We start from the raw sequence: 18,804 nt of genomic DNA on the forward strand, positions 1-18,804 counted from the left end.
AGAGGGAGGGGAGGGAGGAGGGAGAGAGGGAGGGGAGAGAGGAGAAAGAGCAATTATTGTTTCCACAAGGACGAGGGTAGGTTGGGCTGCGGTATATTTCTCGCGTCGGTTCAAAGTTTGACGGTGGTGCCATTTCCCCCAAACTGTTTACTTTCCGGTCCAGTGTCCTTCACCCACCTCGTTCGACCCCACCCCGCCGCGCCCCACCCCACGGACGGACTTTACTTTTCAATGGCTCAGGAGGACGCTGTCCTGGGACGCTGATCCCCTGGGGACTCCCTCCCTCATTATGCCCAGGTCCAGGGAAATAAAATGAAGCACTCCCTCTTCGCCCGCCTGCTCTCCACTCTGTGAGCCCCTCTCCCCCGTCAGGCAGATGGGTAGGCGCTGGTCCGGGCCTGCACCTGGTCGCAGCGCCCTCCACCAGGGACAGCATAGCACGAGGGGTCCTCCTCACACCAGCTCATGGTACACTTGCACGCGACCAAACTCGCGTCCAACTCATGTCCAATAACTCGTTTGTACAGTCAAACTCATTCGTATGTCCCACTCGTTAATCTGGGAGTGACACTGGCGCCCAAAGCACAGTACCTTTTCCCGTTTAGACATCGGCTTTGTTTTTATCTCAGGTAGGGAAACATCTAACCTTGCCGCTTCCTCTCTGTCTCCTCGCTGCCAAAAATCTGATATGCTTTTTCTTGTTTCACCGCAAACGTTTTCGGCGGTTGGGCCAAAAAGATAAAAAAAAAGGGCGCGGGGCAAAAGAAAGCGGTGGTAGAACAGCCTCTGCAGTTGCCACCATCTCATACCTCCCTTCGACCGTCATCTCTTTCCCCCTCACTACCCACCTTCAGAGACACGGTCCTTTTACGATTCGGCGGGTCGTAAGGCCCTGAGCCATACGGCACCAACTCGCACTCACACGCACGCCAGCTCCCTCACACACACAAACACAACGTAGGGGCATATGCGACCAAACAGCGAGGCCAGCGGGGGCCAGGGCTCTTAGGCTCGATAGTAAGAGTGTGGCAGCAAGACACGTACAGCCGGGGCAGCGCGTGCCGTCACGTCCCTGGGGGCGCGCGCACGCGCGTTTGTGTGTGTGTGTGTTGGGCGCACGCGCGTCCGAGAATAAGTAACGCCCTTTCACGGCATGAGTTCGGTCGGACTTTGACAGTTGCCGTGCACCCACTTTGGCTACCACCGGGATGGGGTTTATTCTGACCTCACAACTCATATGATCAGCATCTCGGCCGTGCTGGTGAACGGGCGTCGCAACTAAGGCATAGAAAGGTCCTCTTCTTACCTTATCTCCAGCCTTTTTTAGCAGATGATACCTTAAAAACATTTTGACTAAACATAAAGAATATATAAGCAACTTAAAGGTTTCAGCTAGCTTTTTTTAAGGTGAGTAAGTAGTAAAAACCAGTCTACAAATTTTAGAAAACTTGTGAATGCGTTGAAATAATGCGGATTGCTTCACTGTAAAAAGTTTTCGTGATTTTACGAAAAAAAATGTTACGAAATGCTTCGTAAAAAATAATTTACGAAAATATTTCGTTCGGGCCAATTTACGAAATATTTCGTAAAGTTACAAATATATTTCGTAACGAATGCAAATAATTTTGGGGTCATATGTCATAAAATTTGACAAAATATATGCAAATTTCATACCCCTTAGTTAGAGCTTTGGATTTTGCGAAGCAATTCGTAAAATAACGATGTATTGTAATTGGTTAAAAACGAAGTTTTCGTACTAGAAAATTAACCGAGAAAATTTCGTAAAATCACGAAATTTATTTTCACAGTGTTCTTATCGATATAGTCAAAGGAGATCAATTCCCATTTAATTCAACAACACTTCTCACGGAAACATATGGAGTTATCACTCTAATAAAAATATTCTTCCAAAATAGAACAAGGAAAATCAACTGAGTTTAGCAGCCCAGTGCATTTACGGAAAATGATGCGCTGCGCTGACGTGCCGAACTCGACACCATCATTCAATCGGCATCCCGCCGAGGCAGGGGTCGGGAGGAGACAAAGGCCAGGACGTGCAAACAGCGCCGTCAAAAGGCGACAAGGCCTGCCCTGTCAGCGCCGTGGTCGAGGCCTTGGCCGAGGCCGTGGCGCTGCCACCTCAAAGCAGAGCAGCCAGCAGGTTTAATCCCCTGCGGCGAGCGGGCCCGAGCGCTGAGGTGAGTGACGGTGTCGAGGTGTTTGACAATCCCTTGCCGCCGGCGTCGGATTTACACCGGGCATGGGCGACGCCCCGCCCTACGGTCCAGACTCCCCGGCCGGGTGCCCAGCAGGTCCCCCGGCCTGTTTCAATCAGCGCCATACAAAGCTGGCCGAAAAGCCCGCAGTGGTAGTCAAGCCTTCTCGGCAAAAGAACACGGCCACCTCTGGCCTCCTCCATGGCAGCGGGTGTTGAGGTGAGATTGGGCAGCAGGCGCGCGCCCAGAGAGAACAACCGGCCAACAGGCGCCCAACCGTCCGGTCAAAGGAGTTTTGTCAGCGCGGCGCCGGGCATTGTCTCGGCGTCCAGCAGAGAGTTTGACAACAGCAGCAGGAGGTCGGGGCGGGCCGCCGCGGCTTTCACGAGGATATATCCTATAGACCCTTTCAAAATTAGCGAAGTGAAGGACAAGGTGAAGAACAACAGGCAGGAAACAGTTGCTTTTACTAACCCAAACTATGCAAAAAATTTCTGAAAGTGCCTACTGACTGGACAGCGGCTGCTACCTTACTGCTCCAGTGGCAGCATCTCCACTGCTGCGATGACGACGCCGGGGAGCAGCCGCGTATGGGCGTAAGCCAAGCAGCCTTTCCCAAACCATTGTGTGAGGGGGAGACGAAGTGGTCGTAGGCGGGGCGGTGCGGGGCAGCAGGGCGGGGTCCCCGCCCGAAGAGCGCATCGAGCGCGCGGCCCCATTACTCTGCCCATCAGAACTGATCAGCCCGGCGGTGCCACGCCCGGCGGCCCCCAAGCTGCCGCCACGACTGCCGCATCCGCGTCTCCTCCGTGACCCTCTTAAGGCAGGGCCGCCGGCGCCTGGCCCGGGACCTTCTGGAGGCGTAATAAGTTATCATTAAACAGAAGCGAGGCCCCAACGGGTGGCGCCCCTGAGCCCCTGATAAGCTGCTGCTGCAGCAGGTGCGGCCCAGGGTGCGGGAGGGGGGTGGGCAAGACTGGCGGCGCCGGGGCGGAACTGCGGCGAGAGAGAGAGACAGAGAGAGAGAGAGAGAGAGAGAGAGAGAGAGAGAGAGAGAGAGGAGAGACAGGGATGGAGGAGTCGGGCTGGCAGGGGCCGGTCCAAGACGACCGCAGAGGCCTCATATCGCTGCAGGAGCAGCAGCCCCGGTCCCCAGGGAGCGTCGCCGAGGCCGAGGAGGGGGTGGGGGAGGAGGGGAGCCAGCGATGGCGGCGAGAGTGGGCCAGGATCAGAGGGGAGGAGGAGGCGGCGGGCGAGAGGCGGCAGCAAGCGGTGTGCAGGACCATAGCAGGACGCTCACGACCGGCAGCGAGCGCAAGCGGCGCGCAAGTGCCTCGCATTAACATAAAACGGATCCCGATCGAGATGACACAACGCTGCGGTGACGTTATGACGCGCAGGATTGGCCCCGGCCGCCCGCGCTTCTAATCCCAGCTAATCCTGCCGCGCCGTGACGGGGATGTGGTGTGGTGGGGCGGGGCGGGGCGGGGTAGGGGCGTGAGGACGGACCGTACCGGGCGTGGCGCCTGCCGCCCGCCGTCCTCGTGAAAGCGGTCCTGCCCACCCCGCCCCGCGCACCACCATCGGCCGCTTTAAGCCCCGGGCTTTAGCCGCGTAACAGAGCTCCAGCCGAGCGCTGCGCGCTGCGCCACGCCACGGCGAGCGGAAAAGTCGCCGCGCTCTGCCGCGCTCTGGTCGCATACTGGCCGCGCCTAACTGGTTGAGTCGCTCATGATTTACAAGCGGAACGGCGGTCGCACGTGGCCGCGAGCAGGCCCCCGGACCGCCACGAGTTTTACAACAAGCATCACGACGAGCCCGCGAAAACAATTGCTCCGCCGGCCGCCGCAGCTATGGTTGTTCCCCCGCCCCGCTGAAAGCAGAAAAGGAGTGTGTGTAAAAGGGGGCCTCCCACGGCAATAGGGTAGAAAAAGCAGGCCGCCGTTGATAGCAAAAGTCTTCCCCCGGGAGGCGATTAGCTTTAAAAAGCCTCTGGAGCGCTCCCCTCGGCGGGCGCCCCCTAGCAGGACCGGGGCGCGGGCGGGGTGCCGACCGGCCGGCCGGCCGCCAGCCGAGCGCCAACCCAGCCACCCGTGCAGTATTTTATTTCCCGGAGGAGAAGGAGGGGTGGCCCGTGGCAGCCTTGGGGGCGCGGCAGGGCAGGGCGCGGCGCATACCAGGGCAGGCCCCGGGGGCCCCGCGGGGGGTGCCCGGCGGGCCCACAAATCATCCGTGGGATGCACTGGCGTACAGATGTACCGCGGCGCACCCCCTGCCGCCGGGGCGCCCGCCAGCTCAGCTCAGCTCACTTGAACAAAAAGGAGGTGGTCTCCGGAGGAAAGCCGCCCCCCTCTGCGTGACCGGGGGCCGAGGAGGAGCAGGCGGGCTCCTCGACGATGTATGTATCGAGAAAAGGTTGGCCGGCCCGCCTGGGGGACGCGCAGCCAGCGCACACGGGCTTTCTCTCCAGCATTTGCTCTCGCCCGCTCTCTCTGCTCCCTCCAGGCCCCACCTGGGGCCGCGGCAGACGGCGCCGTCCGCAGTTATTGCCTTAAAACAATGAGAAGCCGCTGAGGGCGCGGATATTGCCGTGCTGGTTGACACGACGGCCAAGTCCTCCCTCCATGGAGGCGCCCTGTCCTGCCCCGCCCCACCCCTCTGACAAGTGGAACACCTTCTGCCCTGCCACCCGGGGCACGGAAATCAAACGGAATACTCGCGGCAATACCTAGACACGCCAAGAAACACGCCGGGCCCCCTTGCCTCCATTCCGCGACAGCGCGCGCGCTCACACGCAATCTTCTTCATGCCCTCTCACATTTTCTCTCGCTTGCTCTGTCTGTCTGTCTGTCTGTCTGTCTCTCTCTCTCTCTCTCTCTCTCTCTCTCTCTCTCTCTCTCTCTCTCTCTCTCTCTCTCTCTCTTCCCGGGCTAGTAGAGTAGACTTGCCCTAGTCTGTCTTTTCCCGGGGCCGTTGGAACAGGTCCAGGGTCCCCAAGACTCGGCGACGTGGCGTGGCGTGGGGCGTGGCGTTGCGTGGTATGCACCCCCCAGAGAAACCAGGCCGCGCGCGAACATCCAACTCTGGCGGTGGCGGCAATACTCTGCTGCTGCAGGCCGACTTCAGCCACATCAGGCAGCAGACGCCCACTTGCGCCACTTGCGGGTCTTAGCAAAGGGCGGCAGATCGGGGCGGGACGGGATGGGGCGCGGCGGGGTGGGTTTGGTTGGGCTGGGGTGGGGTGAGGAGGAGCGGTGCTGGGCTGAGCGGCATCTCCCAATACGCGAGGCAGTTCTCTTCGGCTCGGAGTGGGACCCACCCACGACTTCCCCGTCGCCACGACGAATCGGAGTAAAGAGAAAGCATTTCTTCGCACCCCCAACCCTTTCCCGCTCCCAAACTTGTGCGCGCCGTGCATGCGGGGCCGGCGGGCGCTCCCCGCGAGGCTCTGGACGCTCTCCTCCTCGCGGACTTGGCCGCTTTGTTCGAGAGGGCTGCGTCGCGACGCGCGCAGCGACGCCACCAAGTTATGGACGACAATTATTTATGTTTTTCAGTTCGGAAAAGGCGTCGGCAGCAATAATTTTTCACGAACGCTGGGGTAGGAGTTGCTAGTGGGGGGAGGCACCGCAGGATACGCATCGATCCCTGTCTCATAACCTGCTGCCCTGCACCGCAAGTCTCCCCACCGAATGCAAATTATAACGGCACCCAATTGAAGGGTCCTCCACGCCCACGCAGGACGATATAGAGAAGAAAAATGGGGTGAAGAAAAGGAAGAGAGGGGGAGGAACAGACACATACAGCGAGAGAGAGAGAGAGAGAGAGAGAGAGAGAGAAGGAGAGAGAGAGAGAGAGAGAGAGAGGAGGATGACGGCAGAAAGGAGAGCGGAGGGCAAGGGCTCGAGGGGCGCTGGAGGAGGTGGAGGGAGCGAGGCTCAAGGCAGCTCGGCGCCAGCTCATTTGGCAGGAGGGGGAGGGAGGTTGGGGGTAGGAGGTCGAGGGCCTTGTTAACGCTCGCCGTGATGTATCGCGCTGCATTGGGTCATAGGAGGCAATCCGTTAGCCCACGTGCCTACGCGCGTCCCCCCCAAAATAAGCCAAGAAAAGTGTTGCAGTTTATTCTGTTTGTCCTTTCGCAGGGTTTTAGTTAGCTTGCTGATAGCGCATGTTTTATGGCCGCTTCTGTTCTACTCGACAAATTTAGTAACCTCTTCCTGAGATACAAACACGCCGAGGTGCGAAAATTTAGCGCCTGATTAGAACGCTCGACCTGCTTACCCTTTTCAGTGTCAATTGCTTACTCTTTCCAATGACGTTGTAGCGAAGTATTTTTTGTAATTTATTGTATTGCGGAGAATTGGTTTGTGAAGCGAAGCTGGTCACTGCAGGCGTACGAAAGTCGTTGCGTTTTTATAACAATCTGTTTGCCTCACAAGCCTTGAACAAAGCAATCGTAAAGAATTTGGTTTCGGGGTTTAAGTTTGATAGAAAATCTACCAAAGAAGATTAATTTACGAAACGTGTCCCGTATCCTGCTCACATTCGCCATTATCGGAAACAGTAGACCCACTCGATACATAGTGCAGGGCGTGAGAGAAAGCTTTCTCGTAAAGTAGTCGCTCCACCATGCGTGGCTGCTGCTGGTGTGTGTTTTAGAACAACGAGAATCGCTTCTCGCCGAATTGGCAAACAAACACACAAACACCGACACACCAAGCAATCTCACTGGCACAAACTCGACCCCCCCCCCCCCTCTTTTCCCGCGAAAATTACTATTGTCTCTTTTTTTTGCCCGGCAGACAGTCCAGCCCGCCAGCAGGGCCCCAACGCCGCCGCCACCAGCGCGTACCCGGCCACACGGACACAGATGGCACCGCCCCGCCCCAGCCCCGCACTCCACCCAGTCGCTTGATTAGCTGCGCCCTCACTATGCGGACGGCAGCAGCGCAGATTCAGATCTATTCGCTCGGCGGCCCGGTCCGGTCGGTGCCCACTCTCGTTATGGCAATGCAAAACAAAAATAAAACCCTGCGGCGAAACTTTTTCAACGAGGGAAAATGTCCGCCGCGTTTCGTTTTTCCCCCTTCCTCTTTTCACGTGATTTTTTGCGGCGGGGGCAGCAGGAGGAGAGGCAATGGTGATGCCATTTTTCAACAGGTAATTAATCACGGGCTCATCGCGCCCATCAATCTCCCGATATCACATCAGCAGCGGGGATATTACCCGTGACGAGAGGGAGAGAGGGTCGCCCATCCACTCGCGACGCTCTGACGGGCTAACGAACCCTGGGCGGCGTGTGTTTGACTTGGCCGTAATCCCGTTATACGTATCGGCCTTCCTGCCCCCCCGGGGGGAAAGGATGATGAGGAGGAATAGGAAATAGGAGCAGGAGCAGGAGGAGGAGGAGGCGGCGGCGGCGGCGGGGCGCGCGGCCGAGCTGCACCAGCATCTCCTCGGCAAGAGAGGCGCGGCATTAGAAAATTTTACGATAAGGCGCTTTTTCCCGGCGAGCGGCGGCAGCAGCGGTGGCAGCGCGGACGGCCTATCAGCTCGCTATCGCGCTGCTGCAAGACTCGCATACGAATGCGGCCATTACGCGTGGCACGGCGTGGCGTGGCGAGGATGAAGGCGAGAGTAACGAGTCGGAGATACACGAGGAGGAGGAGGAGGAGAGGCTCTGCGGTGCTGGGTGCTCGCTGCTGTTGCGGCGGCACGCGGAGGAGCAGGGAGGCGGCTGAGGAAAAAGGGTTTCCGCGCCGCCAATTTATTGCGCCCGCATCGCACCAATTAAGTCATTCCTCCGACGTGCTAATCACGGGGTGGGGGGGCGAGGGCGACGATAAGCCACTTTATTGTTATTGCTTGTCGGGCCGCGCCGATAGGCTGCCGGACCGCCGCCGGGGCCAAGCCGCCGGGCCGCCGCCGCCGCCCCGACATTTGTGTACAGCAATCGTCGCGAGTCACGCGCCGCCTAGCGCCATGCAAATGTTGCAAAACGTAATGACATGGCGCCGGCCGGAGCGGCGCCGGCGGGCGTGGCGGGGGCTGGGCGGGGGCGTGGCAGAGCGCCCGGCGGCGCCAGGGTAGGCCGCCACGAGGCGCCGCGGTGCGCTGGGTTGCCTACCCCGCGGCCCGCAGGCGCGCGGTGATCGCGTCGCCTTGCTGCCGCCGCTGCCGCCGGGGTGGGGCAAGAGGGGGAGCGGGCCGCGGCCAGAGGGGAATGTTAAGTAGGCTGCCCCCCCCCCTTCCCCTCTCACGAGGAACTCGTCTCTGCGGGCGCCCTCCGAGGCCTTGGCGGCGCCGGAGGACAACGGCGGTGCGAGTGCGAGGTTAAAGGCGGTGGAGGCCAACGGCAGCGGAGACCAAAGGCGGTGGAAGCCAACGGCGTTGGAGGGCAAAGGCGGTGGAGGCCAATGACGGAAGGAGACAATTGACAACGACGGCATAGGACAAGGGCGGTGGAGAACAAGGGCGGTAGAGGTGGAGGATAATGTCGATCAGGACAAGGGAGGGTGGCGGATAAGGACGGGAAGAGGCCAACGAAGGTCGGGGGAGACGCTGATGGCGAGCGGGCTGCTCGTGCCCTCCCGACCCATTCGGAGGAAGACATCAGCAGCAGCGGACTCCTCTCATCCCGTGTTGGAGGTTGCGTGGTCACCGCCGATGTCGCAGCGGCCGCAGCAGCAGGGGCTGCGGTGGGAGCGCCCCTACCCGGCCGCGCGGTCACCAAGGCCACCCTGCTGGAGGCCACTAAAGCGAAAGTGCAGGAAACGCCGCCGGCGGGAAGGCGAAGGGAAGATGAAGAAGTCGGGCGGGATGGGGCGGGGTAAGGTGGAACGGGGCGTTGGGTGGGGCGGGGCTATGTGGGGCGGGTTGGGGTTGGGTGGGGCGGGGCTGGGCGGGGCGGCGGTTGAGAGAGGCAGGGCACGCCCGAGCCTTCCGCCCTAGGCCCCGTGATGAGGCCTCCCCGCCGGCCCCCAGCAGTCTATGAAGGGGAAGGGGCCGCCAACCGGACCGGTCACGCACAGCGCCGCTGCTGTACACAATGTTCTAATTACAGGTTAACGGTTGTCCGCATGATTTACAGCCGCCATAAATCGCGCCGGCGGCAGTCCGAAACATACAGACGGAGGGGCAGAAAGACAGACAGACATGCAGGCAGACGACCAGCACTGCTGTTCGGCCCGCCACGGCATACATGATTCACACGACACGCCTCGTTTTCACACGTGCGCTCTGCCCCCGCCCCCGGCCCTGACCCACCCTGACCCGCCGCGCGCCGCCCTCGCTGCAGGCGGATTGGACGGTTTGCTTTTATTATATCATCCCAACTCTGCTCCTTCCGCCCTCCCCGTCCCCTCCGTCACCGCGACGGATAAGGACGGTAGAGAGGCGAGAGGGGGAGCCTTCATCAGAAGGTGACTCGACGAGGCAAGCGGCCAGCCAGCAGCGGTTGTTCCGAGATGATCAAAATACAGAGGTTATGGCATGGCGTCCTCTGATCCGCATTCAAGGTGGACGTCAAAACGTCGTCAGCTCGGCGTTCAGAAGTGCGGTCAGGCTTACCCACATCACTACGGCGGTGGGCCACCCTGCTTGTGGTATACCTCCACGCGGGGGTAGAGAGGGGTGACGGGGTGTGAAGGTCGCCGACCCACCGGGCATGTCGGCACGCACTCACGCCGTGTGGTCGTCGTGGTCTTGCTGTGCGCAACAGCAGCACGGCCTGCGGGGCCTCCTGCGGGACCAGCGGGCAAACATGACACGGACGCGGAGGGGAGGGCGTCGGCCGGCATGAGTCCACCCCCGCCCCACCCCGCGCGTGTTTGGGCCAGCAGAAATTATTAACCGGCTGCTGACATTGGCCCGCGCAGGCCGGGGCCACGCAGTCAAGTCGTCGCCTCCACTTTCTAATCCTCCGCCTCTCGTCTGCCCTCCTCCTCTCGGAGCACGCCAATATGGGGTGCACGACAGCACACCTCGCACTCCAGCCGTATCTGGTTATACACTTCAGACACACTCGGAGTTCCACACCGGAGGGAGCGGGGCGGTCCAAATCAAAGGCACGGCACACAAGTTTGTTGCCCCCTTTGTTGTGTACGGCTGTGTACTGGACCCGCCGCCCCACCCCGCCCCGCCGCGACAGCCTGCGCATGAGAAGTTGGGGCGCACGGAGCGCACGGCGCGCGTCAGTCGACCCCTCCGCCGCTCAGCTCGGCCAGCCCAGCCACTGTTGCTGCAGGTGCTGCTGCTGCTGATGCTACAACTCCTGCCACTGCTGCTGCTGCCGCTGCAGCCTTCAACAAACTCCTCACGGCGCCGTGGGCGAGCCGCCAAGTTTGCCTTGTACTGTCGATACCCTGCTCCCTGCACGGTAATCAAGTCAGGGGAGTAGCCACCCTCCCTGCCCCGCCCCGCTACGCCAGGTGAGAGGGGGGAGGAGAGGGGATTCGGATACGACTTGCATGCGAGGAAAGAGGCCAGTCAGGATAACATGTGCAGGGCCCGGCACACCGCGGGACGGCGAGGACGAAAGGTCGCCACCCCATCTGATTCCAGCCTTTCGCTCTCCCTCCCCCGCCCTGGCTCCACCCCTCGCACAGCAGCAGCAGAGGCGTGGACGGCTCAGCTTTACCCCCAGCAGCGCGCGGCGCGCGGATTTGAACTGGTGCGCGAGCATAAGCTCATCGAAACTTTGGGAGGAATACTTTGTCCTCCTTCGTCTCCTTCCTCTGCCTCAGCCTCCACCTCGCGCCGCTACCCGCCACGCCCCGCCACGCCCCGCCACGCCCCGCCACGCCCCGCCACGCCCCGCCACGCCACCACTCCAGCGTCCTCCGCTCCCACCCTGGCCCGGGGGATTTAAAATTCCGGAAAGGGTTACACGCCGAGGAGAGAAGGCGCCTTTTTATGAGGTGGAGGACTCATTAGGGGAGGCCGGGGGAGGTGAATGGGGCTCATAACGGGGCAATTAACATTTTATTCCCTCGCAGTTTGTTATTATTATCGACTCATGGCGTGGAAATTGATTCAACGCCAGTGACTTGGAAGCGGCGCGCGCGCGAAGGGAAAGGCCCCCTGCTGCTGCTGGGCGTCGTCGCACCCTTCGCTCCCCTTCTGCTTTCCCATCCGCTCCCCCGGGGCGCGAGTGTGTGAGTGTGTGAATGTGTGTGTGTTTGCTGTATAGCGTGTCAATAGTATTTTGCCTACTGGTGGTCGTATTTGGCTGGGGCGGGTGCGAAGGGTGGAGCTTTTCTTCCTACAGCCGCATGCGCCTTTCACCCCCCCCCCTCTCGCTCGCCCCTACGCGAGCCTCCCGCCCCCTGCCCCGCCCTGCGCCACATGCGGTGGTTGATGACTTTCTTGCCGAGTCATTCCCTCGATAGGCGTCAGGGGGTGCGAAGTGGTCGCACGAGTGCGCCAGCAGGCGGGCCACCACGCCACAAGGAACAGAAAAATAATGGAAAAAAAGCACAACACGTATATATTGCTTGCGACGATGAAAAATTTCGGGGTCGGCGAAATGCAGCGTCGGGGTTGTGGCCCCTCGACGCCCCGACCCCGACATACCCCCGCGGGAGTCCGCCCTTTCCCCCCTTCCCTCATGGCTCAGCGAGTGAGCGGCTTGGAGGAACCCGTGACAAATCGCGAGCTTCATGGACGCAGGCCAGAGGCCACGGGCCGCCTCGGGCGGGGGTCTCTTACCACCACTCCATTCGGCGTTTACTGTGGCATTGCCTTGGCGGTGCGCTCGCGTTTCGGGTATGGTTTGAAAACGGTAAAGAAGACACCGCGAAGAAGGAAATCATGTGACTGTAAGATTTTCATGCATAAACGTGCACAGTCATATATCACTAGAGTTCAAAAATGCAACCCGCCCAACAAGAGAGTCGCCATCCTGAGCGTCTTTAAAGAAAATTACCACTTGAACGGCCGCCATGACGGTGTCACGGTTATCCTGGTGTTTCCAAAGCTTTGCTTATATTGTTTTCAAAGTTGTTTTGTGGTCCATTCCAACCGAATATGTCAGAAGCATGGCAGGACGACATCCCGGCAATAGCGTTTTGGTCCGTGGGAGCCGTCGGCAGCTGGCGGATTGTTCCTGTCCATTCATTACTTCCGGCTATCAGCGCTGTACCGCGCGGACTTGCGACTGGACTGGACTGCCACTCACCATGTCGCTACAAATCCGCGGCGCGCCCGCTGCTTCCGTCTAATCCAGGAGGGTCCGGGGGGCCGGGCAGGGCCGGCCACGCCCTGGGACAGACGGGGGGCCGCACACAGAGAGATGCACTCGGTCACGGCAACGACACGGTCCACTCGCGCGCGGCGCACGGCGCGGCGAAGTCGACGCCGCCGAGCTTGTGTCTCTGGACCGGCGCGCACGGGGCGAGGCGAGGGCGGCACTCCTCTGACGACACGCTGCGCTGGCCGGCGTGGAGCTCACTGGCGCGCGGGGCCTGGGCGGCGGCCCTGGGCCTCCCCGGGGCGGACTCCACCGCGAGCCGCCCTCCTCCCGCCGGCCGCCCACAGAGGGCGCCGCCACCCCTGCCGCCGGGGGGTAGCGCCGCCGCCATGCGCGCACACTACACCCTATGTTGTGCATCATCAGACTTGCAGAGTTTCAAGCAGCCATGAGGAATGCACAGTTTCATGCATGACTGTATACAATTTGTATGACGAATTATGCATAAAAAATCGCGCATACTTATGCCCGTACAAAGTCCTGCATCTGCATGCACAGCAAAATGCACAAGGATGTGTAGTGTGCAGGCAACAGACCTTATCCATTCTCAGCCTTTGGAGAAAAGTCGAAGTTCAGTAAAGTAAGGACGTTTGGCTGGGTTGAGTTATGATCGGGAACCTGTTCCATAATTTTCAAATCAGATCTGCGTGAGGTTCTATTACTGGTTCCGGTGCTGATTTCCCCCTCTCCTTCTCCTCCGTGTACCGAGAGAGGATGGAATGGGGTCTAGGACGGTGCCGCTCTGGCAAAACGGAGGGGGGGAGGGGGAGGGGAGCTTTGGTCAAGAGGGCGAGCGCAGAGGTAATGGACGAGTGATTACTCCCCCTCGTAGTGTCCAGGCTGGTTATTGAAGGCGCTTCGGGGAGCTCTCCGATCGCACTCCAGACGCACTACCCGGAAGCCGCCGGAAGCGCCCTCCTTAATAATAAAAACCAACCAGACCAGAACAGGGGGGTACAAGAACTTATCCGGGAGCTCTCTAGCATCCCTTTGGAGGATATGGGCAAACTGTGAATCCTCCAAGAATGTAACAAGGCTTCTCGTCCCAGCGTTCCACAGTTCAAACGGCCTTATTGCTTCTTGAAATGTTAAAACTAACTGTGATAAGTTGCAAGGGTAGTGTGAGCTTACCCCTCCATTTGGTCAAGCAGGTAGTGGGGGCAACGACTCGACCAATAGGAACGTCGGAATAAGTCATGTTCTGCCCCTTACATTGTAAACTAAAGTACTATTTGAATGTTTTTCTGTCAACGTTAAATTATGGACACTGACATCAGGCATAAAATAGATTTTTTGTAAGTAAATGTGACTGTTTAAGGCCAGATTAGATTTAACAGTGCAACAGTGATTTCTTTGAGTTTCGTACTGCGGAGCTTATATTTATTTAAAACATTTAGATTGGACCAGAGAGTAAGAGTTGATGTTCACATGTTTCAAAACAGTTTCCCTCCAGTATGAACAAAGTCAGGTTCATAAAGCGCCGCGCCACAGCTCGCGGCAGCCAGGCGCCAGGGTAGCGCCGGCAGCAATACCCCTCGCGCGCGGGGCCCCCGCGGGGGAAGGGGTAATGGCGACCCGACCCGCACCTGGTGCGGCTGAGTGGCGAGAGGCGGGCGCGCTGCGAAATGAGAGCCAAGCGGCGCGTGATATTAGTTTCGCGGCAAAGGTAAACACGACCGAAACTTGAACTAAACTTAATACCAAACCTTTCCGAGCTCACACGGCTCCGCAGCGTGCGCGCGTCTCTGTTGCCCCCGCCGGCCTTTATCCCTTTTGGCTCTCGTGTGTGTGGGATGATGATACGCGAGATTCGGATATGAGGAGAAACTTGTCCGTTTTGCGATGACATCAGCCGAAAACGAGCCGAATGAATGGGTCCCTCCTCCTCCAGCCACGACGGTACGACGGCACGACGGCACGACGGCACGACGGCGGCGTGCTTCCGGCCGTCGCGAGAACAGCGGACAAGGCCCCCGCACCAGGCGCGGCCAGCGACACGGCCACAATGGTGGCGCCGGTGAAGCAAGACGCCGGTGGCGCGGCGGGGTGCGGCCGGGCACGGCGGGGCCAGTCCTCGAGCAGACCAGTTCCTGATTGGTCTCCCCGAGAGATCTAATCGACACCTCAAGAGCTTGTCAAGAGCCTCCTCGACACACGTCGAATTGCCTCTGGGCAACCCGGCGGGCCGTACCATGTATAGACACGAAAGTGCACGCCGCGCACCGGGCCCCTCGCCGCCGTGGCAACCCCGCCCCCGCCCCTCCCCTCCTGCTCGCCGATTGTGTTCAGTGGTTCGACGGTCGGCCGCCGGGATGCCCGGGCTGGCGTGGCTGCTGGTGGCCGCCGTCGTGTGCACCTGCTGCAGCGTACGCGCGTCCGACTCGGACATGACCTGGGACGAGTACAAGGTACACAACACGGCGGCGTGCTCCGCGATGCTGTCCCACGCGTGTTCACACCGGCGCCGCGCGCCGCCGCCCGCCTGTTTCAGATCAAGTACAAGAAGAACTACACCAGTCCGGAGGAGGACGAGCGCCACCGCCAGAACTTCCTCACCTCGCAAAAGAACGTGGTGCTGCACAACAAGAAGCGCGAGCGCGGAGAGGTGTCGTACTCGATTTCCATCAACCAGTTCTCCGACAAGGTGAACCGATTCGCGAGTCCCAGAAGAAGTGGGCCAACAGCCGACGGCGGCGCCCATTCCACCACGATGACGGTGTGTTCGTGCTCCCCCAGGACCGGCACTGGCCCGGCCACCTGTCGACGACGACGGACCGCTCGGTGTGGCCGGCGACCGTCGACGAGCAGCAGGAGCAGCAGCAGACAGCCGCCGACGCCGGTGCGTAGGCGGGCGCCGGCCGTGGTCTACCCTGTGTCGTTTATAGTGGCGTTGTTGGCCTTGTTCTGCTACCCCCGTCCGCAGGCCCTGAGTGAGGCGAGGTCCACTGGCCGGTCGCGCGCCCCGCCCGCGAGGGGCACCGGCCAAGCTGCGACCCACCAAGGTATAGTACGCGAGGGCGAGGTCGGGCCGGGCGAGGTCCTCCGCCCCGGCTGCATTTCCAGGCTGCTTCTGTTTGCGCTCAAACTTTACGTCCTCGGAAAGGTTACGGCCGGACGAGTCGTGGATCCTCTCCCGCTTCGAGCAGTGCCCCGCCGCCGCCACCGCCACGGCTGGCGCGCGGCCCCGGCGAGTCGATCCATCCTGAACGCGGGCGGCGGAGCACATGGGGCGCCTTCATAAAACACCCCGGAGGCGAAAGTCACCCCTTTCGTTTAAAATAAGACCGGTCGCCCCCGCCCTGCACTCTTGTACGGAGCCATAAACGTCCTGGTTAAGCTCGGCGCGTTGTCGTCACTCCTCCCCGGGCGAGGCAGCTGACGTCCAGGTGGTGTGTTGTCTATCCCCGCCGTGTTGAAGTGGGCCAAGTGGGGGCTGCCGAGAGACGGCCGACGGCCGGGTCCCCCCTTGCGACCAGCGGGGCGAGAGGGACTTTAGGCAATCGACGTCACAGCAGATCATTTGTCACTCGGGGACCGGAGAGGCAGCCAAGACGGCACGCCCTGCCACGCCGCCGCGCCCAGAGCGCCCCCCGCCCTGCCCGAGGTCATTGAGTACAAGTGGCCGATGGGGAGCAGGAGCAGGGCCGTGGCGGGGCGGGGCGGCTGTGGGTCGGACGGACCGGCGGGGAGGGGGGCGGAGGCCTGGAAGGGCTGGTGGAGGAGGCCGCCCTCATCAAAGGAGGGACCGAGTACCCTCTGCCGCGCCGACTCTTCCGGTCCAGCAACACTTACAACCAGGAGCCGTCCAAACGCGCCAAACGCCACTCGGACCGCCAACAATGAAACCACCGCCACAACGCGGCCGACAAAGTTGTGTTATTGCGGACCGACGGGACCGACCGCACCGGTGGGCTGGCGGTCATGGCGGGGCCCTCCTTGGCGGCGGCCGCGCTCCTCCTCGTCTTGCAGGTACAACTGCGCGCGCGAAGACACGTTTGCCATTCTTGCAAAACACGTCTTTTTATTTCAAAGATGAGGAACCGAGCGAGGTTAGATTTCATGGGGTATCTATAGGCAAGGTGTGGCATTAGACTCGTAACAACGTACAACCGGTGGGAGAAGTTTTCATACGGATTTGATAGTGGTAAGTTTGTAGGCAGAGGTTTTTAACTGAACTTTTCTAAATGGTTATGATACACAAAATAAACTACTGGAGCTTTCACTGGGTACGGGGGACCTCCACCTTTAATTTTTGGGTTAAAATAATTGAAACACTGCATTAACTATTCGCACGTGACACTTATCTTGAAAAACCATACCATTAGGCTTTTAGCTAAATTCTTTATGATTAAAAGACAAATGTTTCTTTATCGTTCAATAATATGATTAGTATCATTGTCTGTCCCTTGTAAAATAATTATGATACGAGAAAACTCACTTTCTCCATTACAAACCCGTAACACTGACAAGTACAACAATTCGTCAATTTACTCTTTGCCTTCAGTCAAAGAATTAGGTTTAAACGGAATGATCACTACACTTGGATCTATGACCTGCATTCTATGAAAATAGTTTCAAATATACTTATCATTTAGGTTATGTCACCAACCAAAATACATTTTCGGAGAGGTTAAAAATTCAACAAAGACCACCACTTAAAGAATCCATGAGGTATATGTTCTTAATTCTAGAAAGTTTTTACGATTGAACTTGCCCCACCCCTCGTCCCCCCGCCTCCCTCCAGGTCTCTAACCTCTTACATATGATAATCCCTCCAGAGATCACGACACACACTGCGGCTTCTGCCACCATACGACCAAAAAGAACACATTCATTTATCTGCGCATTCTTTCCGAAGCCATAAGCATACTCACTGCGTGCTGCGATGCATGTTGTGTGCAGGTACTCCTCGTCTTCTCCTCGAAGACGCGACGACGACGACGCAAACATATCTGCTATCACCTTTGATTCTACACTTCGAAAAAATGCGAATGTTCGGAGGGCGAGTTAGATAACTCTATGACCACAGAAAACGCGAAAATTCTACCCAACCGACCGTTTGATATTTCGTTCAAAAGCTACGCGTCGCGCTACTCGCTGTTTCGACTTCGACGGCTGGCTGGCTGCGGCCACGGCCACCGACAGCGCCGCGGCGGGGAGCTGCGAACTGCTGCCAACTGTTGAACTTTTAGTTGAAATTACGAAATATATTCCAAACTCTATCAAGCTCAATTCTATTTCGTGATTCTGGAAGCTCGTAATTTTACACATTCCAAAAACATACCAATAATTTCTAGCTTTCTAGCTACGGCGTAAGAAGAAAAGTTGATTCTTAGACACGGACAGACAGACTTACGATCAAGACCTCCCTGGATCCCTTGCTCGATGGGACTTCCCTACGCTTAGAAAGAAATGGAACGGCAGAGAACGATAGTTCAACCCTTTCCACCCGAAGCGAGTTAGTCTGCATCCGGCATGAGAAGCAGGTGTTTGTTTTCTTAGCATTTTAAAACTCCTCAAAAATACTTGGGGATGACATGCGCCTCTCACAAAGATTTTCGCACTGGTACTTCTTTCTTCGAACTCCAGGATTGAAGGAACTTGTCTTTTGCTTACACAACCGTTTTGCAACTGCCGTGCTGCCTCATCTTCGCCCTTTCAATAAAAAAATCTCAATCAAGAATCGATCTCGAAAGCATGATGGAGAAAATATAAATTCTAAGAGTAGTAATCTAATCCTCTCTCGTATTTTCAAATTTCTAGCGGCGGAGAGGATCGGAGAGGGGGGGGGAGGCACGGAAAATTATTTGTTTAATGCAGGGGCTGATGGGAGATGGGACGGAGTGTAGAAGTGGGGAGGCACGGGTGGTGGCTGAGGTGAAAGGCCTCTTCCTCTTCCCTTTTTCCCTGCATCGAGAGTTAAAGCTGGCACCTTGATGTATATTTGTGTTAGGTGTAAAGGTATCATCTGCTAAAAAAAAAAAACAACTACGGATTTTCTTCCAAAATCACACATAAAAAAATGTGAGCAGTTGTACGTTTTTGCAAAGTCTTCTGCCACTGCGGCGGCGGACCTGGCGCCTGGCCTGGCGCCGGATAAAAAATTTAGGTAATGGTTGCGGGTGGCGGCAAGGGGAGGGCGAAAGGGGAGCGGGGAGGCGCGTCTGTTGCGGCAAGGCGCGTCTGCACCTCGTAAACGACCATAAAGCTGCAATTCTGCCGAGCGACGACTGCCCCTCGCTCGCCCCCGCCGCACGTACAGTACAGGGGGGTGGGGTAATCACAGCTCGCTGACAAATACATGCAAACGGCGAGTGCGTACACGGCAGCAGGCGCTCT

At 58.6% G+C, this 18,804-nt stretch overlaps 2 protein-coding genes across 7 annotated transcripts in view; one reads left to right on the forward strand and one right to left on the reverse strand.

The window, feature by feature from the left end:
• The window catches only part of LOC113204377 (zwei Ig domain protein zig-8-like), a 197,039-nt gene extending 179,504 nt beyond the window's left edge, over positions 1-17,535 (reverse strand). For 5 of the 6 annotated variants that reach the window (XM_052269374.1, XM_026419549.2, XM_026419552.2 and 2 more), the window contains exon 1: positions 12,394-12,661. The gene's annotated coding sequence lies outside the window, so the exon portion shown is untranslated. Of the gene's footprint in view, positions 1-12,393; positions 12,662-17,339 lie in introns of those variants that run through there. The other variant, XM_026419550.2, reaches the window with a different exon arrangement.
• LOC113204382 (digestive cysteine proteinase 1-like) lies at positions 14,574-15,806 on the forward strand. The gene is made up of 5 exons (XM_026419559.2): positions 14,574-14,873; positions 14,957-15,109; positions 15,202-15,304; positions 15,389-15,467; positions 15,569-15,806. Exons 1-4 carry the CDS (start codon positions 14,658-14,660, stop codon positions 15,397-15,399), a joined length of 483 nt encoding a protein of 160 aa, XP_026275344.1. The 5' UTR covers positions 14,574-14,657; the 3' UTR covers positions 15,400-15,467; positions 15,569-15,806.
• Positions 17,536-18,804: the final 1,269 nt, after the last annotated feature.

Source organism: Frankliniella occidentalis, unplaced genomic scaffold (assembly GCF_000697945.3).
Source record: "Frankliniella occidentalis isolate FOCC.00 unplaced genomic scaffold, Focc_3.1 Scaffold90, whole genome shotgun sequence".
NCBI classification, from domain to species: Eukaryota; Metazoa; Arthropoda; class Insecta; order Thysanoptera; family Thripidae; genus Frankliniella; species Frankliniella occidentalis.

Coding starts and splice junctions, on each gene's coding strand:
- LOC113204382 (XM_026419559.2), top strand. CDS start 14,658: ATGTATAGACACGAAAGTGCACGCCGCGCACCGGGCCCCTCGCCGCCG. Junction 14,874..14,956: donor TGACCTGGGACGAGTACAAG/GTACACAACACG, acceptor CGCCTGTTTCAG/ATCAAGTACAAGAAGAACTA. Junction 15,110..15,201: donor TCAACCAGTTCTCCGACAAG/GTGAACCGATTC, acceptor GTGCTCCCCCAG/GACCGGCACTGGCCCGGCCA.